The 21,271-nt window shown below is 45.7% G+C and overlaps 1 protein-coding gene across 4 annotated transcripts in view; it reads left to right on the top strand.

Moving 5' to 3' along the window:
• The window catches only part of STAT1 (signal transducer and activator of transcription 1), a 38,541-nt gene that overhangs the window by 11,586 nt on the left and 5,684 nt on the right, over nucleotides 1-21,271 (top strand). For 3 of the 4 annotated variants that reach the window (XM_045806348.2, XM_045806346.2, XM_045806347.2), the window contains 18 exons: nucleotides 737-826; nucleotides 1,845-1,923; nucleotides 2,869-2,960; nucleotides 3,165-3,316; nucleotides 4,933-5,091; nucleotides 6,745-6,837; nucleotides 8,378-8,437; nucleotides 10,449-10,478; nucleotides 10,568-10,661; nucleotides 11,784-11,825; nucleotides 13,112-13,195; nucleotides 13,610-13,708; nucleotides 14,759-14,894; nucleotides 16,323-16,372; nucleotides 17,075-17,169; nucleotides 17,964-18,109; nucleotides 19,716-19,901; nucleotides 20,960-21,035. In XM_045806348.2, coding sequence (XP_045662304.1) covers nucleotides 737-826; nucleotides 1,845-1,923; nucleotides 2,869-2,960; nucleotides 3,165-3,316; nucleotides 4,933-5,091; nucleotides 6,745-6,837; nucleotides 8,378-8,437; nucleotides 10,449-10,478; nucleotides 10,568-10,661; nucleotides 11,784-11,825; nucleotides 13,112-13,195; nucleotides 13,610-13,708; nucleotides 14,759-14,894; nucleotides 16,323-16,372; nucleotides 17,075-17,169; nucleotides 17,964-18,109; nucleotides 19,716-19,901; nucleotides 20,960-21,035 — 1,763 coding nt within the window. Of the gene's footprint in view, nucleotides 1-736; nucleotides 827-1,844; nucleotides 1,924-2,868; nucleotides 2,961-3,164; nucleotides 3,317-4,932; nucleotides 5,092-6,744; nucleotides 6,838-8,377; nucleotides 8,438-10,448; nucleotides 10,479-10,567; nucleotides 10,662-11,783; nucleotides 11,826-13,111; nucleotides 13,196-13,609; nucleotides 13,709-14,758; nucleotides 14,895-16,322; nucleotides 16,373-17,074; nucleotides 17,170-17,963; nucleotides 18,110-19,715; nucleotides 19,902-20,959; nucleotides 21,040-21,271 lie in introns of those variants that run through there. The other variant, XM_045806349.2, reaches the window with a different exon arrangement.

Genomic DNA, 21,271 nt, shown 5'->3' with positions numbered 1-21,271 from the left:
ACCACCTGGGTCTAGGACATTGTCTGACCTTGACTTAATACCTAGTAAGTCATGCTGTGTGGATAAACCATGGAATACCTTAAATAAGGAACACATAGACGCGGCTACGTCTGAGTCTGCCTAAGGGTGAGGACTGACTACTCTGTGTGTCTGGGTTGATAGTAGCTATTACTTTAGAGTGGCACATATTCACTGAAGTCCTTAATGGCAGTGCTGTCCACTTTTGCTAGGCCTCTGAATCACCTGGGATCTTGTCAAAATGGGGCTTCTGATTCAGTAATCGGATTAGGCGCTGAGAGTCTGCATTTCCATCAAGCTCCCGGGTGTAAGGTGCTGCTGGTCTGGGGACCGTACTGTGAATGTCAAGGCTTTACGACAAATAAGTACAGGGTTAATAGGAATAATCTTGTCTACAAAATTTGGGAAACCCTGAAGTAAACTTCTTATGTGGTACCATGCAACTGTATGAATTAATGGAAAATTCCAGAAATACTGTTTATAGTAGGCATGAACTGAGCCTAGTCTTTCTGTAGCCTTCTTAACAGTTTGCCAGCATTTTCCAGGGCTTTGACAACTGAGATATTTCTTGTCAACACTCATGTGGGAAGCTTGTAGGAAGTTTTGGAAGGTCTGGGAGGTGGGTGGTGCACAGGGTATGGACTTGAGTTTGGAGAGTAACCAGCGGGTAACTATGCGGAGGAACTGGTAGTCATTAACTGCGCACCTCTCACTCCAGGCGCAGTCGGGGAACATTCAGAGCACGGTGATGTTAGACAAACAGAAGGAGCTCGACAGCAAAGTCAGAAATGTGAAAGATAAAGTTATGGTGAGTATTGAGTCAATATATATGTTCAGCCTCTAACTTTTTGTGAGACGAAAAAGGTTTCAACTGCTCAAGTGTAAACTTGGTGAACTGATTTCAGTCTTTTACGTAGTTGAGAGGAAGAGTTTTGAGGAAGTTCCAAACCATATGTAAACAAATTAGTTAAACCAGTGAGCAGATAGACTTTTATGGCCCCTGTACAACTTCAAACATTGAGCTTATCTCTTTCTTCCTTGCAAGATTGTGCAGTAACTATTGACTTTGCCCCATCACCCAGTAAACTAGATGTTGCTGCTCGAAATAGCCTTTGATGTCTGTGCTTCTCAAATTGGGGTGATTCTGGGGTTACACAGAGCCTCAGGACAAACATGGCCCATCTTTCTCAAGCACCTGTTTTATTCTAAGACTGGGAAGGGGAACAGAAACATTTCACTAAAAGGAATTGTGATACATTTCCAATTAAAATAAAATACCCACAACAATTTTAAGATAAAGCCTGCAAGGTAATTTATGGAAGTTGAGGGCTGCTTTGGTGCCCTTGGTGGTGTGTGTTCACTGCCTTCCACTGTTAGGGCTTTCTGGGCGGTAGGGATAAGTAGTCCTGCTTTACACCAGACCTGCATCTGTGGGAAAGGCCTTCCAGCTGAGGGATGCCATCTCACGGGTATCTGGGTCATACCAGCATGGATCTGACTTTGTGCTTCAGACAGTGTCTTTCCAAATTCCAGATTCTTTGAAGCAACTTTGTCCTGCAGCTTCCTAGGGAAACACTTTATTAAAGTAGAAATCAAGTGAGCCCGGTCTGAAAATAACCATATATTTTCCTCCTAAAAAATTATTATATACTTATTAAGGAAATAGACATTATTATGTATGTGATAAGAATTTTGCAAGTGGAATCCATCTTTGAGGGAGCAGGATTGTTACCGTGGTTTTCTGGGTCCTATAGAAGCAATAATCTATTTACCAAAGTCTTTGGAAGCTGATCGGTGGGAAAACCTGTTTGTGTCTTTATTTGTAGTGTATAGAGCATGAAATCAAGACCCTAGAAGATTTACAAGATGAATATGACTTTAAGTGCAAAACCTTGCAGAACAGAGGTAAGAGTTAACGTTTGAAGCAGTGCCCGTTGGCTGTCCTTTTTTTCTGTTGACACTAGATAGAGAAGGCAAGTATGGCTTCATATTTACCAAATGTTTTATGACTCTGAATTGCTAGTCTTGGCTTCTTGATGATGCAAGCCAGGGTCTTAACCTCTGTGCTGTTGACATTTAGAGCCAGATAATTTTGTGTTGTGAGGGGCTGAGCCGGGCCCTATAGGATCTTCAGCAGCATCCCTGACCTTTAGCCACCAGATGGCAGTAGAACTATTCCCTGATCCCCAGTGGGGCCGGACAAAACTGTCTCCAGACATGGCCAAATGCTGGGGGAGGTGGGGGCGGGCCAGTGTCACCCCCTGTTGGCAACCACTGGTTATGTGTTACTCTACTTCCTGTACCTAGCCCCCTGCGTGACATAGGCGGACAGGTGCGTGAAGTGTCCTTGCTTGAAGCTTCTTCACACGTTGCAGCTCCGTATGATTGCTGAAACCCTGGCGACCATTTGGAGGATACCAGGGTTAATGTGGAGAGATTATTAGGATGATTTAGGGAATAGTATGAGAGAAAGGAAGCTCAACTACTCCTTCCTAATTGTGTACTTCTCTTTCAAAGCTACACATACACTTTTTATAAATTTTTTATCTGGGAGTTTGAATTTTGTTGCTTATAGTCATTTAGGTAATATTCTGACAATGATTTAAGAGCCAGACAGTTCCGTTTCCAGTTCACCTGGGTCACTGAAACCAAGTACTTTGTTTCAGCCTGTCCGGTTTTTAAACTTCGGACATTTTTTTGGTTTTGTTCGGTAAAAATAGAAGACCAAACTTTGATCTGTCACCAGATAGCATTTGGATTATAGTTCTTCTAAGTGTATGTGAATCTTGGATTTAGGCGGTTTTGGTTTTTTTACATTCCTATTTATCTGCCATCTCTCCCAATTCACAGAGCATGAAGCCAATGGCGTGGCAAAGAATGATCAGAAACAAGAGCAGATGTTAATCCAGAAGATGTATTTAATGCTCGACAATAAAAGAAAGGTAGTGATTCACTTTCCAGAATAACGTTGCTTTTGTCGCAGACTATAAATAATGGACTTGAAGTTTAGAATAGAGGAAAAATTATTTTTATAACCACTTGGCTTAGAGCCCCAGTTGAGATATTTGCTTTGCTTTTAAAAAATATTTTTAAATTCAGTGATTAAAGATGAATTTACTTCACTTTGTTTCTTCCTCTCCCTGTAGGAAGTAGTTCACAAAATAATAGAGTTGTTGAATGTCACGGAACTTACCCAGAAAGCCCTGATTAATGATGAGCTGGTGGAATGGAAGCAGAGACAGCAGAGTGCCTGTATTGGGGGGCCCCCCAACGCTTGTCTTGATCAGCTGCAGAACTGGTACGATTCTCCAAATCTGACTGGCCGACCCCATGAACTCATCAAGTCCACATTCGAGTTACTGTTAGTTGGAAGGACCCTGTCAACACTTTGGTTTAGACTTTAATATAGTCCAGCCTCTTCTTGCCCTGGAAACACTTGGAAAGTGCACGTTTTTCATGCTTGTGGCCGAGTTCAGCCAAGTTCTGCTGGGTTTGGAGCCCTCCTCTCCCTACTGTGCCTATCCCATGGGATGCGTTTTGTGCCAAAACACCGGTGACATAGTCATCACATAACACATTGAACAGCTTGAGCCCTAATGTTTTATTGAAAACAAAATAGCATGAGACATTTTCCAGGATTCCATGAAATAACAGTTTGGACAATTCATTCAGTCATCTGTCCAGTAAATCCTCATTAAATGCTGTATGCCGGGCACTGGCTAGGACCTGGGAACACACGATGAGTGATTCTTGGTCCTCACCAGGAAGGAGCTCTCCGTGTTTAGGCGGAAGGTAGATGTCATCACTCTGCGGTAAAAGGCAGCCAGTGCTCTGATGAAGGGCTGTCCAGAGTTCTGTGGAGGGGGAGGGACGGAGTCACCGGGAAAGGTTTCTGAGAGGAACTGGTCTTGCACTGACTTGAGAGTGAAGAGGAGTCCTTCCTGGAGACCAGAGAGGAGACCGGCAGGGACAGAGAGGAGGGGAGAGGCGAGGCTGGGCGTGAGAGGGGGCCTGCGGTACTCCATACTGGTCGGCTGGAGAATGGGGTGCTGGCGAGGGCAGGAAGCTGGAACCTGGTTGAGGCGGCTCTCGCACGGTGCTGGGAACAGGACTTTATCCAGTGGGTACTAATGAGCCGGGCGGGCTTTTTATTTAAGTACAGGTTCACTTCTTGGGAGGATTTTTTTTTTTTTTTTTTTTGGACTTAGGTCACTCTGGCAGCAGTCTGGAGAGTAGACTAGAGACAGAATGGCCAGTTGGGTAACTGTGAGCATACTAGTGTCGTCCAGGGGAGGGCTGACAGACCAGAGAGGATGGAAGAGGTGGGTCACAGTGCAGGGTGAGGGGATGGTAGCCTGAAACCAGTTCCCAAGCGCCCAAGGACCAAAGAGCTCAGGAGGTTCTCTGAATGCTGTTTTTTTTTTTTTTAATGAACAATTAATACTTATCCTGTGGATTGTCTGCTTGTATTCCAAATTTCTTGGTTAGAACCGCTTCCCAGCCCAGTGTGCCCCAATGGCCCTTGAGAAGCACTGATTACCTCCCCCCCACCCCTCCCGCTGCCTAGGGAGTTCCTGGGCTGTCTGGAGCCCCCTTGTGGTCATTTAGGCCACAAGTAGCCTCTACCAGGGCCACAGATGCCCTCCAGGGCCCCCCACGGTGCTGTCGACAGATTGTCCCGGTCTTGTGTGTTCCGTGGCTTGAACAAAGTTGGGAAGCACTGGGCTAGGATCCCCCTCTTTAACGGCAAGGTGAACCCTGTGCTCTGTTTCTCCCTTCAGTGCAGAGCATGGCTGTGCAGATAACATCAGGTGTTGCCTGTGGAAACCGCTTGCTGGTTCCCACGATTCCCTGGAACCTAGGCCGCCTTGAGACGGCTTCTGATGGAGGCCCCTGTGTCTTGTACGTTCCCAGGTTCACCATCGTTGCGGAGAGTCTGCAGCAGGTTCGTCAGCAGCTTAAAAAGCTCGAGGAATTGGAACAGAAGTACACCTACGAACACGACCCAATCACAAAAAACAAACAAGGGCTGTGGGACCGCACCTTCAGCCTTTTCCAGCAGCTCATCCAGAGGTAACTCGAGCCTCGGTGGCATCTTCTGCAACTATTTTGCCCAGGGGAAAATTTCATGGTGATTCAGATGGTTTAAAAGTTTAATAGATGATGTAAATTTTTTTAGGGCAGTCACCTCTTCCCAAATTCATTGTCCGTACCATTGGCTCTTCATTCTTGTGGCCACCTAGCCTGGGAACGTGGTCATTTTACTCCTCCTTCCCCTGGGGCCAGTGTTTGTGGAGACCTGTCAAGTCTGTCCTGGTGCTGTTTGTCCCCTCCTTCCCACACCAAGGCTTCATCAGCCTCCTTCAGGCTCTCAGATCCTCTTGTTGAACTCGTGCGTAGTTGCCTCCCACGCGGTTGCCTTCTCAGTCCCTGCCTCCCTAGACCCGGTGACGCTCTGCTTCCCAGAGCACAGTCCAGCCTGGCTCGTTGTCACCTGCTCGTCCAGGTGGCGCCCCAGTTCCCCAGCCTGGCCCAGCTGGCCCCTCCAGGGTGAGCGCTCCCACACACGTCATTTCCAGGCCGACCTCGTCCGCACCGAATCCAGTCACTTCGCCATGCCTCTCCTATGTCCCCAACCCCACAGCCACCTTCTCTGAATCTCATGTCAACGTTGTATCCTCCCGAAAGTTTCAGCTTATATCTTGTCATGAATTCTCCCCAGAGTTCCCAAACATGTTACCTCCCTTCCTGGTCTGCATGGCTGTCTTTATTCCTCTCCCATTCTGGATCAATATGTAGTTGTGTATGTATTTCTGTCGTCTGTGATATAAATTGGAAGTTCTTGGAAGACAGAGATGTGCCTTTGTCATCTTTTCTCCCCCACAAGGACCTTGCACAGTGCCTTGCCCACGGGCAGGCGTTCCAAACATGCTTAGTAGATAAATAAATGGCACTGGGTAGAAGAGTAGAGTTCATATTGCAATTTTTTCGTGTGCTAACATGACAAAATAAAAAATATCCTTAGTTCCCTGTGGCTAATGTCCAAACAGGAATACCTCAGTGCTGTATTTTGAAATAATGAAGGATATTTATTTACTTAGGTTTTAGAATGCAAATGTGATCCTTTTTTAAGTGAAAATTAATATATGGAAATGTTTATTAGATAATAAGTATTACTAAACAATTTTACTAGATGAACAGTTTTCCAAAGTATCCCAAAATACCCATTTCAAATTATGGTAGTAAGCAATCAATATGTTATGTGGTTCGTTTTCAACTGTAGTGAAATTTCTTTTTATTTTTTGTTTTCATTTATTTTTATTTTTAAATTGAGACATGATTGGCATACAACATTACCGTAAGTTCAGGTGTACGACATAATGATTCGATATTCCCACATGTTGCGAAGCGGTTGCCACAGTTAAGTCTAGTTAGTGAATTTGGTTCTTCCTGCAAATTCGTAAATGAACACAACCCAACTCAGGGTATTCATTGTTGAAGGTGTCACAGGTCACTACAACTACTCTGATCTCATGTTGAGTGCAAATAGGGTATGGAGATTTCTGTGCTGACCTGCAAACCTCCTTCTATTCACCAACTTGTTCGAATCTTCCAAACCGAGGTTTAGCTTGTGCCCTCTAACCCCCTCTCCTGTTTCGGGAAAGCAATTTGTACTGCCTCAGCCTCAATGGAAATGCTAATCTGCACTTTGCTTGGAATTTACAGCTCCTTTGTGGTGGAAAGACAGCCTTGCATGCCAACTCATCCTCAGAGGCCACTGGTCTTGAAGACCGGGGTCCAGTTCACTGTGAAGTTGAGGTAACCAAGAAAAGATGGAAACCCTGCACTTCCTGCCGTGAAGTTTGCACCCCTCACTTCCTTCATAACACTGTCCCGTAGCGTGCTTTAGAGGAAGCAGTTTTGCAGTAGGCATTTCAATGTGAATTCTTATTTAGAATATCTAAGAGTCTGTCTTTTCTATTAAAAGGAATAGAAACATAACCAGTTTATGCACACACACGCACACCTGATTTTCCCCCTGTAAATGGGATGCACGTTCACTGTTCCAAGGAATTCGAAAGGGCGGAAGTGCATCGAGTAGACAGACACAAAAGTTCCCAGCAGTTTTGTGCCCTCCTGAGTGGAAGCTTGTAAGCTGGGCTTTATGTACCCCTGAGACCACACGCAGTGTGTGTGAATATGGACTCATGACACGTCTCTTTTTCTGGTGAATGGGTTCGTAGCTTTCATCAGTGTTTCACAGTTGTCTGTGATCTAGATATCTGTAGACCACTGTGGTAAACAGCCTAGTGTCAGTCCTCCCTCGAAGAATGCTGTCCGTGTCTACACAAATACAGAAGTAAATACATTTGCATGTGTGTATACACATTTTTTCGTACATAGATACACACACATACACACATACATAACATGTACAGGATTTTATTTTTAAAAACTAGGGTTCTGCTATATGTGTTGTTTTGCAGCCTATTTTTCTCCTTGATAATAAATTGCAGAAGTGTTTCCATGTGAGAACATAGGGCTGTCCTTTCTCTGTTGAATTGCAAATTTGTTTAGCTGTTCTACTGATGAGCAGCTGGACTCCACAGAGCTGGACTTGCCTTCACAGTTGGCCTTAGTCCTCTCTTCTGCGGTGCTGCTGAGTTTGGTCTCCAGCTGAGGCTCCCTGGCTGCTGGTGTACAGCACCACACCCAAGGGCCCCCGGGGTGAGAACTCAGTTAGAAGGGGCGCCAGAAGCCTAATCCCATCCACCTGCCCATTAAGCGGAACAGACCAGTGAGGACTCCTGCCGAAGGTCTCCAGCTCATCAGAGAAGACACACGCATGTCTTAGCTCAGCATTCCTTCCTTCCATCTTCCCACACCACCCTGGGATGACATAAATGTTAACCTCTTTCTCCTGATAATGGGTCAGAGTCCTTATTTTTTCCCAACACAACAAACATTAGATACAAGTTTTAGTAAAAAGTACATTTGTTATTTTTTACCCGTATAATTGGCCCAAAATAGAAATTTTGATAAAATCCAGTGCTGGCAAGGCTATATAGGGAAGCAGGTACCCTTACTTATATTTGGTGGGAATGGAAAAGCTGCTGCTTTCTGTCAGAATTTAGTGTTACAGTTTTGCCCCAGCAGTTCCACAGCTAGGAATTTATCTGCAAATACACTTAAAAAAATCCAAGTAGACATACATGGATGTCGATTCCATTGTTTGTCATAACTGGAGGGGGGCAGGGGGGAGGGTTATTGAAATGCTCACCAATAGGGAATTGGCATAATAAATAAGCTGTAATAGATAATTTTTTAAAGTAATAATGACTTTTATTTTTCTTTCCAGACTGCTGGTGAAATTGCAAGAGCTTAATTACAATTTGAAAGTCAAAGTCTTATTTGATAAGTAAGATATCTTTAATATTATCTAAGATATGTACACTATTGAAATGCTGGTTTTGTTAACCAAACACGGACTGATGCTCGGGGGCTATTTATAAGTGATCCCGGGAGATTTAAATTGATAGCTCCCATTCTGGACACGGGGAGCTTCCGCTTGAGCTGATAGCAGCGTGCTGGTGCCTTTTTAGACTATAAACAAGTGAAAGAATGAGTGTTTTATGCATATAAGCTCATAAGGATCAAGTCTCGGGCCTGGCCTTCCACCCCTCCTTCCTCCTAGGCCAGCCCCAGGGGAGGCGGGGTGCTTGGTCAAACACAAGGCTGAAGACGGTCCGGGCTGCAGTGACCGCAGCCCCTGTGGCGTTATTCCTGGAATGCACTTGCAGATTTTGCAGGGACTGGTCTTTTCTGGACAGTAGGGATCCAGAATGGGCAGGCTCTCTCACGGGGTTCTAAATGGAGCAGACCTCTCCCATTTTGCCCTCCAACCCTAGACCTGGACTAGCCCTGACCCAGCCACTGGCTCCCCTCCCTGCCCCCACCCTTAATATTTTTTAATGCTTTTGTTTTGTGTGTAACATATTGGTTTAACAAGTTTCGGAGCCCTTTATGATAATCCAAGTCATTTTCCTCCGGTGTTTTGTCTTTCTGCTCTGTAACAATATTCTTCCCTGTACTCTGCGCCTTTGTCTTTCCTGCCATCAGCTGTGGTTTCTCTGTGTATTAGCTTTTGTTTCTTAACAAATCACCTCAAAACTTAGGGGCTTAAAACCCGAAAGCTTGTTATTTCTCTTATTCTGTGAGCTATAGGTGGTCTTTCTGGTCTGGGTCAGCTTGGTGGTTTCTGGGTGGTCCAGCTTGGACTTGTTACATGTCTGAGGCCCTGGCTGGGATAACTGGGCCCTTCTCCATGGGGCTCTCAGGGGCTAGCCTGGGCTTTTTCGCACGGTGACAGCATTCCAGGTCCGTAAGAATAGCAGCGTGCAAGGTCTACTGGGGCAAGACTTGGGGCGTGTTGGCAGAACCCAGTCAGAATCACCTGAGGTTCAAGGGACACGGAAGTACACTCCTATCTCTTAAAGGGAAGAGTGGCAGAAATTTTATGGCCGTTACACTGTGCTCTATCTCTCTCTCTTTTGGTTTGTTATAGCTCTTTTGTCTTTTCTCTCTGTTCCAGCTCTGGGTTTTCTTCTTAGCTCTGACAAGGCAGCTTTGTGTCATGCTGTTCCTTTCGTTTTAAGTTCTCCCCCCGAACTGGAGAAAGTTGGTCCCTCGCATAGCTAATGGTGATTGTCATTCATGGAACTTCTAGTTGGGATAGGAAAGGCAACTGACCCACGTAACTGTGAGTGTGCTGTGAGTGTGACCCATGTAACTGAGCCCTGCCTGACAGATACATGTGAGCCTAGAACATGACAGTCATCACCGCATTGATGTAAGAGGCCAGGTTGCTCAAGATTTAACCTCAGATTTAAAACTTAAACTTGACAGTTTCCCCCAAATCATTTATTCTGGTACTTTCATAAAAGCATTAAAGATAATAGAGAATAAAAAGAAGGATTTAGCTGTCATGTTGGAAGTTCCCTAACCTCACAGCAGAGCCGGCTCTCTGCCACTCTGTGCTTAGTTCAGTGCCTCACGCAGGGCAGGCTCAGGAAACAGCCAGAAGCATTGCGTACTTATGGTTAGGGAGGGTGTGCTCTGTGCTCTTTCCCCTTGTGAACTAGCTTACCACTCACAACATCCTGCAAGGCTGGTGCTGGTAGCAACACATTGAACAAGTGAGAAATGTGAGGCCCGATGGTTCGTTTGCCCAAGGTCACTCAGCAATCCTTGGCAGAGCTCGTGTTGGTCGACTGAGGGGGGAGGGAAGGAAGGAAAGAACGGAAAACCCACAGGTGTGGATTTTATATTGATTTTTTACTTATACATATACTTCTGTATTTTTGTTAAAGTTCATTTCAAAATTTAAATACACATATGATTATGTATATATATATTTGTTTCTTTTTCAGAGATGTGAATGAGAGAAATACAGTAAAAGGGTATGTCAAGCACTTTGTACAATATTTTACTGTCTTCGTTTGTTTAAAAGTTCTGAGCCTTTTAAGTATTTCTGCTCTGTGTTGTCTAGATTTAGAAAGTTCAACATTTTGGGCACACATACGAAAGTGATGAACATGGAGGAGTCCACCAATGGAAGTCTGGCAGCAGAATTCCGACACCTGGTAGGGAGACCGGTTTTCCCCTTTTTTGGGTTGTGTCTGGCTTAGTAGGACTTCATTTTCAATGGTGTGGCACCCAGTTCGCTGTGTGATGTGGACGGCACCCCTAGGGGAAGGCTTTCTAGAGTGTGGCTGCTGACTTCACACTGAATCTTTGTTCCTCCTCCTTATCCCAGTCCTGTTCTGTTACAGTTTTCTGCCAGTCTCTTCTCCAGAGATACTTTTTTGGGGCGTAGCAATCTCAGCAGAATATTCCATAAGCCAGTGTGCACATCAGTGATCTGTTCTTGGTGCCTCTGTGACCTCAGTGATCAATCACTCTGGCCTCTTGTGGTTTCCTTAGAATTGATTGTTGCTCCCACATCCTGACCATTCCTTCTCCCCGCTCCAAGTGTGGCAGACCCCAGGAGTCTCTCCTCGGCCCATTATTCACATTCTCCTTCCCGGTGGTCTTGCCCGTGACCACTGCCCCTACTGCTTTGTCTCCAGAGGAGCAGGCCCATTCCACCAGGCCGTAGAAATCCAGCAGGGGATTATAAGCGGGTGGTGCCGTTGGCCCGCCTCTGTGAGGTTGTCTGACATGTTGCCCCAACCCCTGTGCGCTCCCTGGGCTGGAACCTACAGGTAGGTTCGTTGGCAGCAATTCTGTAAGCCAGCAAATTCATAGTTAGTGAAGCTAGACCTTATATGAGAGACTCAGTCCAGATTTGCGAGTCTGACGGTACCCAGAACTGCTCTCAGGGCTCTAGAATGCTTCCTTAAAACTTTGGGGATTGAAGGCCTTTTGAGGGTAGGCTTAGCTGTGCCCTGAGACTGGGGAGCATGAAACAGCTCATGAAGGTTAAGGGGGATCATTCAGCAAAGCTTGCACGGGGGCAGGGAGTAGGGTGTGATTCCCTGGGATCCTTCCATGTTCGCTTGGTGTCCGCATGGTTTCGGCTGCTGGAAGACGGCACTTAGGCTCGTGAGCCCGCACAGGGGTCATTTCCTGTCTTGTTCTGCACTCTGAAAATCATTTCACATCCTTTATTCTTTCTAAACCCTGACTTCGGTGTGATTTGTAGATGAAAATAGCAACTGTGAACGTTATCATGCTGTTTACTAAGATGGTTTCTTGTTCTATAGCAACTGAAAGAGCAGAAAAATGCTGGCACCAGAACTAACGAGGTGAGTCCTTCTCTGTTTTGAACGGTCTCTAACCAGCAGGTGTGTCCAGGCAGGTTGGCTCAGTGTGCTGAAGGCTGGCAGCGCCTCAAAGAGGGGTTCAGACCCAGCAGGGAAGAGCAGTAGATGAGCTCTGGGACACGGTGTGTCTGTGACAGCAGTAAAAACCCACTGCCTTCCTGCTTTGTGCTGGTCAGATGACTTTGCCCACGACGTCCCCGGCCCCACCCAGACAGCACAGTGGAGTCGCTGTAACGGGCCCCTGTGCTGCTCACGTTTCACGGGCAGAGAAAGCAGGTCCCGGGAAGCGTGGAGGATGTAGCCAAGGGCACACGGCATTACTCTGTGAGCCGGGACTGGAGGCGGGCCCGGGACTGCTGAGCCGAGAATGAAGTGTGGCAAGAGGGTTTTCTCACTCCTGCGTTCCCTCCCCAGTGGCAGCGTCTTTCCTTCCGTTTCCTTTTTACAGCCAGATCCTTGGGGAGGAGTGATGTTTGTAATGCATTAAAAATTGAACTACGGACAGAGGACAGAATGTCTGCAGTTGCTTTGGTTTGGACCCGTTTCAGGCTTTGTGCCCACATAGCAGGCGTTCCTTACAGCCACACCCAGCGGAGTCGTGTGGAAGAGTGGGGCAGGCACCCCCTGCGCAGTGCAGACACACGCCACCTAGCCCTTGTTTTGACCTTTACCCTCACTGTGACACCACCACCCCCTCCCCGCCCTGGGGCTTAGTTTCCTCTCCTGTGAGCTGAGAGAGTGGCCTCTCCTCTCCGGTTCTAAGTTGCTGTGATGCTTGCGTGAGATAATGTGTACGAAGGCGCTTAGGAAACTATTATATTTCTCCCTAAACCAAGGACTTTCTGACCCACCAGGCTTATGCAGATCAGTCCTTCCAGTAACTAATCCCTCCTGGAACACGTGCGCTGTCCACCCGTCTGCCTGGGGTTGGAGCAGGGCAGAGGGGCAGCGGGCAGAGGGGCTGAGAGCCGGGAAGCTTCACATCACCAAGAAACCCATTAGAAGCTGCTGTTTCCCTATGGACATTTCTTTCTGTTAATCTATAACCCTGGTCGTGCTTTCAGAAATCTTATCCTTGAGAGAACACCGAGAGACAGTAATTTAAACCTGGGATGCGTTATTTGAAATGGGAACTTTTTTCTGAATTGCAGTTGGTTGGGGGTGAGGCTTTCTGCAGCCTGCTGCAGTGCTTATGAGGCCCTTGAAAGTTGCAGGATGTGTAAACGAATCACTATATTCCTTTTATTTTTTCCCTTTTCTCTTCTAAGGGCCCTCTTATCGTTACTGAAGAGCTTCACTCCCTTAGTTTTGAGACCCAGTTGTGCCAGCCTGGTTTGGTCATTGACCTCGAGGTGAGACTTACATGGTTCAGACATGGAAAATGTTATTTTTATTTCTCAGTTTTTATTTTAGACATTTTTACTTAATTGCTAAAAAAGATGATCTTTTTCAGCTAATACTATTTTGATGTTAATTGAATGATTCGGGAAGCTGGGGAACCGAATTCAGCTTTAAATGCTACAAACTAAATGTTCTCATTGAGGTGTCCTATGTTAATTTGTTATATGAAGCAGGGAGACTTATTTCTTAATGATATAATGAAAATAAGCTACGGACAAAAGAACTTAACTTTACATTTTTAGTGTGCAAATATAAAATACGTGCAAATTTACAAACCATCCCTTGCTTAGTTTTGAGGCTACAAAGCGGTCTCCAGGTGATATTTCTGTGATTCTGATGGTTTCAAGGTCTTTGTCATCTTCTAGACTACCTCTCTGCCCGTTGTGGTGATCTCCAACGTCAGCCAGCTCCCGAGTGGTTGGGCCTCCATCCTCTGGTACAACATGCTGGTGACAGAACCCCGGGTATGGAAGACACATCTGCTTTTGCATAGCCGTTAACCAAACACCCCATCGTCTGGCTTCTGCACATCTCATAGAGCCCCTCAGGGCCAGATGTTGGGGGAAAAGTGACGTAACTCCAGTGGCTTTGTTAAGGATTTTAAGTAATTTTGGAAAAGGGAAGCATATATATGTATTAGAAGTGAGAATTATGATTCTCCTTCTATATGAATAAGCTCAGGCAATAGATCTCCTATAACTTTTACTGCGGATGAGTTCATTTATTGCTTTTCTTTTAAAAAAGTGTATATATCTGCTAAACAAGCATGCTGCATTCTTAAGTGTGGATATTCACTGTTGATTAATCACGGCTGATTCTCGTTATTCCCTGCACTTACATTCTAGAAAGTCACTGTGAACGCTGAATCAGCAAATGCTGAACGATTGCTACCGAACCTATCGATACGTGGCCTTGTTTATGTGTGCTTCTGTTTAAAGACACCTTATCTAATGTATCTGTTGATGTATTAACATTGAGCTCACGGCCAGCAGCCCTGTAAGTCACGCCTGATCGAAGCACATCGAAGCACACGTATTTTCTCCATTAGGCGCCCTGCGGCCATCTTGCACTTAGGAACATCACACAGCACCTCAGCGCTATCCTTGGGACCACTTTAAAAATGAAATTAACCCAAAAGGCAAAAAATGTGGCCCTAAATAGATCTCAAAAAGGACCCGTGCTTGTGGTATGAGAGCTGAAACAAGAAGGCAGTTGCTTTGTTTGCCGCTCCTAGAAATATATGTGTCGGGTGACTCCAGTCTCTCACCGCTCTATTCATGGGTCCGTCCACAAATGACCCCCCAAGTGCCACAAGTAGCCATTTGGGGCTTAAAGTAACTTTGCACGAGTAGTTTAAATTCATGAATGTGAACCTGCAAATAATGAGAATCAACTGTGTTTCTCTTCTGTGAAAACTTGTGTCACAGAAGCTAGAACCGAACTTCGGGACAGATCCGGGTTTGAGTGCCTTGCTTGGGACCAGCGGCCTGAGCTTTTGGGTGTTCCTTCTCTAGAACCTGTCCTTCTTCCTGAACCCACCCTGTGCACGATGGTCCCAGCTCTCGGAGGTGCTCAGCTGGCAGTTTTCTTCTGTCACCAAAAGAGGTCTCAATGTGGACCAGCTCAACATGCTAGGAGAGAAACTACTCGGTAGGAACTTTTTCCGTATATGAAAATTGAAATTCATAAAAATAGCTCGACTTGTTTCTTTCCCCCCTTTGCTCTCTATTTTGATCAAGGTAGAAGAGTGTTAAAAAAAAAGAGCGCTCTTTTGGCTTTTCCAGCTACAGCTTGTTACAGTAAATGAAAATTATAGCTCACCTTGGAAGTAGGTATAGACCTGATAAAAAACTTAAATGAATCATTTCCCGACTATCTCATGTTAACATTACTGAGCGGGTTTCCTAAGGGAAATGTTTTTGAATTGTGTAAAATATATTAGTTGTGGCTAAAAGAAGTTCCTTGATGAGAAAGACAAAGTCTCATTAACCTTGGGGAGAAAAAAGTAAGTCCCCAGTACGGTGAGAATAAGTAAGGTCCTGGGGCCACCCGCCGCATAGCACTGCCCACGGCTCTTGCCTCAGTGGTCCAGGTACATGGAGACCCTGCCCACAGCAGGATGACATCCTTGAACAGTAGTTCTGACTGACTGGCAGGGTCCAGGCCATGACAGAGAATTCCCCATTCAGTAGCTAATCTCATGGATTTATTAGTTTTCCTCATAAGGAAATGAAAGACCTACTAGCCTCAAGGTCAAATCTTTAACGAATGGGAGTATCTGAACTATTTCTTTAAAAATCCCCAAGCAACTTTTTTTTTCCAGATTTGCTTTCTATACAGAAGAATTGTGTATATTGCAAATATCAGTAGACTCTTCCTAACCAAGTAGCTCTCAGTATGCCTTCTTGTGGCGTGTAGCTGTCACAGTAGGGGTCTTAATGCCATTTAATAAGATGTAAGAAATCACCATATTCCATTTGCATATTCCATTTCCTTATTTGGTGAGAATCAAGACAGCTATCTTTTCTGCCTATAATGGCTTCTCTGTGGTTCTCCACAAAGAGAGATGGCAGGCTCACTACCTTATATGGCCTGGGCTGCTTTAGTTTGTGTAGCTGATAACCCCTAGGCTTCCTTCCCCTCTCTCATTTCTCTCACTTGGCTTTTGATCTGCACCAACCTCCCTGAGCCCACGTCCTCTTTGGAGGAGGGCTGAGAGAAACACCCAAATAATATCCAAAATAAGCTTAAAAAGTCAAGTATCAGTGAAATGGATCACCTAGGGGTGATCTTGGTCTTAGTTTGAAGCTTGAGAAAGCTCTGAAGGACCAGTGGGAGAGGAGCCTGTGAGGAAGGAGGAGGCGGCAGTAGGAGGTGGTACTGCATAGATGGGGACCATATCAAGGCTTCTCCAGAAAGCACAGTTAATCAGCATCAATGTGTGAGAGTATCAACCAGGTACATACAGTCTTCCCCTTTTGGGTGTTGGCTCTTTGAGAAGAAATACAAGAGCCATCTGTCTAACCAAAGCTTCGGAGTCAGTTTGTTTCCTGAAAAAGCTTATTTTTATTTGGTTAGGTCCTAATGCTGGCCCCGATGGTCTCATTCCGTGGACAAGGTTCTGCAAGGTGGGTACCGTCTGAGTTTTCTGCGCTCTGGGCTCTCGCTGTCTGTTGAGGTTCTCCTGTTCTTTGCTGTGGTGGTTGCTTATCTTTGTGCTTATTTTGGCATATTTGTCCCTGGCCCGTGGAAACCCTAGAGCAGGTTGTTTACTTTCCTTCAGTGCAGAAGGTCAGTCTCCAAGTGTGAGTCTGACAGGAAGCGCCTGTGCGTGTGATAACATTCTTTCTATCTGAAATGAGTCTTCCGTTTACCCACACCGGTCCCTTGCCTGGCAGCGTTTTCGCCCCATCCATGAGAAATGTGTGCTCTGTGCTGACTCGGATAGCCCCCTGGGCCCATTGAGTTTGCTCAAGCAGAGGGACCATTTGGAAGGAATAATCAGACCCCACTGGGGTCACCAGACAATGCTGACAGGCTCACGCTACTGGATTTTACTAGTAGGAGGGCAGCTTTTGTTCTGTGATTCACCCTGGAGGTCATTCCCTGGCTGGTTCACTATAGTTCAGAGAGGGAAGCAGAGCCTGGCCCTGGAAAGAGAGAGCTTGGTGTCTGCATGCCCATAAGGGGAGGGGCGGCTCAGTAGGGGGCAGTGTTAGTTTTGGCAGCTGGGCAGACTTTCCAAATTAAAATCGAATGGTGGGAAGAGGAATGGTAAGTCACTGTTTTGAATGTCTTTGTTCCTAATGTGTGCATTTGTACACTTGCAGGAAAATATAAATGATAAAAATTTTCCTTTCTGGCTTTGGATTGAAAGCATCCTTGAACTCATTAAAAAACACCTGCTCTCTCTCTGGAATGATGGGTAAGGGCCATTGATAAGATTTATTTTTGAAACATAATTTTAGCACACTTTCCCTTACTGCAAGCCTAGGACCCGCCTGACCTGGACAGACCTCATCATTTGACAAGACCTGTGTGCATCTCACCGAAATGGATGCTTCCAGGCTGTTCTGTAGGGTCTTCGTGATAGTGGAACCTCATAAGATTAAACTTACACTTTTATAGTATATGTATATGTATTTTCAACACTTAAATAAGATTTTTTGAGTGCCATTCATGTATTCACTCATTCAACAAAAATTTCTTAAGCACCGACTTACTATATTGCTTCCAGGAAAGAAGAAAAACCTTTCTAACTCATAAATTGTTTTTATCTAATTTATTCCCAGGGTCAGTTGATATTTCAGCAAAGGCTTTAACTTACCAGAAGTGCTAGAACATGAAAATATATTGTCAGAGCCTTCCTCTCCAGTATAAAAGATGCAGGCATTCAGACATTTCCATGGCCTTTAAAAATCAAGTGGAAAAAAAAGGTCATCAAATAAACATAAAAGGCTCATTAATCCAGCAAGTATTTATTGATCACCCACAGCATCCTGTTGGCCCGGTGTTAGTGATTGGTTTGGACTTAAGCAGACACACGTATAAGCGAAATGCTACCTGAAGTGTCAGTTAAATAGGTTTTAACGCACCTAAAATGGCCGATACAGTTTTATCCCGTGTTCGCAAGTTTCAGTCAGCGACACGGTCTGTCAGTTACGTGAACGCGAGCAGCACGGCAGAAGCTAAGGGCGCCTGTTGGCTCTCCGCACGCAGGTGCATCGTGGGCTTTATCAGCAAGGAGCGAGAGCGCGCGCTGCTCAAGGACCAGCAGCCGGGCACGTTCCTGCTGCGCTTCAGCGAGAGCTGCCGGGAAGGGGCCATCACGTTCACGTGGGTGGAGCGGCCGCAGAACGGAGGCGGTAAGCGCGGGCGCCGGTGCGCGTGATGCGGGGCTGCGGAAACCTGCGGACCCCGTGCCCCCCCGACCCCCCCCCCCCCCCGGGTTTGCTACGGTGCCAGGAGTATTTGTGATTCGCTGCCTGGGACGTACTGTGGAAATGATGGTTTTTAAAGACAAGGCCGAATTCTCCCCTTTCTGTCAGGTTGGTTATCTGTAGACGAAGGATGTGCGTCAGCCTGGCTGACAAGCCGTTTGGGGAGGAAACCCACTCTGGAGGCCTGTGCTTCCAGACCCACTGCAGGGAGCCCCAGGTGGAGCCGCACAGGGGTAGGCAGGCCCCTCCTGGAGAGGGGTCCTGTGCTCCGAGCACTGCCCCCGCCCCCCACCCCCCACCCCTGCCTGCAAACCGAGCAGTTGCAAGGTTGTCTTGGTTCTCACTTGGGTTTCTGTTTCACCAGATGAATTTATGGCAGGAAGGCTCCGAGCACCTCCGCACCCTGAAACAGGTTTCTGGGGAGGAGGCCGAACGAACAGCAGAAATGAGACAATGATAGACAGCCGAGTTCCTTTTTGCAGTTGCTTCTAGTTTGAGCTCTTTGAGGGGTTGTAGGAATCCAGTGACTTTCCTGCTTTCAGGGGAAAGATGCAAAAACAGGAGATACTGTTCCATGTATTTTTTTCTCCTAATGAAAATTCAGGAAAACTGGGATTAGGGCCCAGGGTAGGCAGTGGATGTTAGAATCGGCCTTTTCATCTTCTCCCACGGTGGTGCCTTTCCTGAGCGAACTGAGAGAAGGAGCTAGCCACGCTGGAGGCAGAGCTGAGGGGATCCTTGCATCCAGGAAGCCTGGGCGGGGCGGCACCGGCTCCAGAGCTGTGGGAGGCCTGCAGAGTCTGCAGAGCATCGGAACAGCAGCCTCTGAAGTGAGCTTCTGGATCAGTCAGGACGCAGGATTCAAATGACGTCGTGGAACACTACATCAAAAACTAAGGGTGTACTGTGTGGTGACTAACATAACATAATAAAAAATTATAAAAACAAAACAAACAAACAAACAAAAAACAAATGAAGGCTGGCAATAAGACCACGAGTAAATTAAACGGGTTTATTGCATTAAGGATTAGAAGATAAACTAGCAAATAGGATCCTTTTTTTTTTGTTTAAAAAAATTTTTTCCGTGTATTGTTATCATTTATTTTAATAAAAAATTACATTCTTCAATCTGAAAAGAAAAGCAACCAGAAAATGAGCTTATTTTTTTATTAACTTAATCTGTAACTTTAGGCAAGATGACCCAGTTAGTATTTCTTTAGCTGCCCATGGGTGGGGACATCATTAAACATGCAGGCTACCGAAGATGTTTAATAAACCTCTTCTTGCCAGGTTTACCAGTCTCAACAAATAATGACAAGTGCGGTGTTGTTGCATTGCCTTTATTTTCCCTGTTTCTCAGAAAGGATTATGATTTATTTAGAAATGCAGCAGCACGCTGTGTTATAAATCCAATCACTGTGAGTAGTTCTTAGCGGGGTCACTCCAATCCGTACGCTCGGCGATGTGTTGTCTCTCTCCCCTGTTGTTTTGGGATGATCCACGGGACTCACTTAAATCTTCTTCTTTTTAGAACCTTACTTCCATGCCGTCGAGCCCTACACGAAGAAAGAACTTTCTGCTGTTACTTTCCCTGATATTATTCGCAATTACAAAGTCATGGCTGCTGAAAATATTCCAGAGAATCCCCTGAAGTATCTGTATCCGAATATTGATAAAGACCATGCCTTTGGGAAATATTACTCCAGGCCAAAGGAAGGTAGGTGGGGAAGGTGAATGGTCCTTGCCCTGATGAGTAATAGCACAGTTCAGTCATTCCTGCTGTGATGTTCTCATTTCATCACCGTCCAGAGGTCTGCTGGAGCCAGGGTTTACTAACGCACACGGCCCTGTCCTTCCTGTAGGTGCACGGTGCCCGCACAGACGTCACCCTTGCTGTGTCATTAACTCACCACTTTCTCTGGAATTGCTGTAAGCAGCTTTCCCAAAGATGGTATAAACCCAGTGTAGTTGAAATATAACATGTTATTTGGCCTGATACAGACCATAAGAAATGAACAAAGAATTTCTTCTTTTAGGACTTTTGAAAAAGTCCATTTCTGGTCTCGTGTATTTATTATCTCATTAGTTTTCCACATACGGAGTGGTAAAAAGGCAGGAACACCATGGCCAACTGATTTATACCGGCCTGTTCCTGTTAAAATTGAGAGAACGAAGGCCCAGGAGAAGCAAAACGGTTCATTCAGGGTGATCTGATTAATTGATGAGATCATATTATTTCTAGTGATTGTTGTTAAGACCAGACCTGGGCTTAGAACACAGGTCTCCTGTTTCTCCGTCTTTACTGAATTGCATTTGAGAACGTTCATGTTACGCTGCTCTGGTTTGGAACACGCCAACAAAGCGTATTATTTTCCAGAACCAGAAATCTCAGTATTCGCGCGGTTGCTTTGGGAAGAAGATGCCCCCAGCTGCACCTCGACAGCGGTGTATATCATACCGACCAGACGAGGACCACTAATCCACATACAGCTTCGCACATTTTGTGCTCCAGCTTCTGTAGGATTTCAGGCCTGGGGAGGAGAAAGCTCGCAGCTTGACTTCTGTCCTGAGCTCTTCTCCCTTCCCTCTGAGTGGTTTCTGCATTCCCACCGGAATTTGAGGTGCCCCAGGCAGGGAAGTCACAGCCCCTTACAGCTACAGGACCCTAACCTGACTGTCAGGGCAAACAGTAGAATTTTGATGAAAGAGAACGTCGGTCGTCTGTCCTTGGGTAAGCTCTGCTAACAAAGTTGTACCTGATGTGTTTGCTTGTAGCCCCAGAACCAATGGAACTCGATGGCCCTAAAGGAACTGGATACATCAAGACTGAGTTGATTTCTGTGTCTGAAGTGTAAGTGAACACAGAAGAGAGCCATGTTTAAAACCCGCAGACCAGCCCCGCTCCTGGCTGCGGCCTGTTGAAGATGCTTGTACTTTGCTTTCTCATTGTAATTGCTGCTGCTGCCGTCACAGTTGGACTTGTTGAAAAGATCCTAACTAGAGATCCTGGTGTCACTGCCTATCAGAATTTTACTGCCTTTATAAAAACAAACAGACCAAAAAAAAAAAAAAAAAAAAAAACCCCAA

The sequence above is a fragment of the Ursus americanus genome, chromosome 1 (assembly GCF_024610735.1).
Source record: "Ursus americanus isolate L20-20 chromosome 1, mUrsAme1.1.p, whole genome shotgun sequence".
In the NCBI taxonomy this organism is placed as follows: domain Eukaryota; kingdom Metazoa; phylum Chordata; class Mammalia; order Carnivora; family Ursidae; genus Ursus; species Ursus americanus.
The sequence above is the reverse complement of the archived record's forward strand: the minus strand, read 5'-3'. Positions and strand labels throughout refer to the sequence as shown.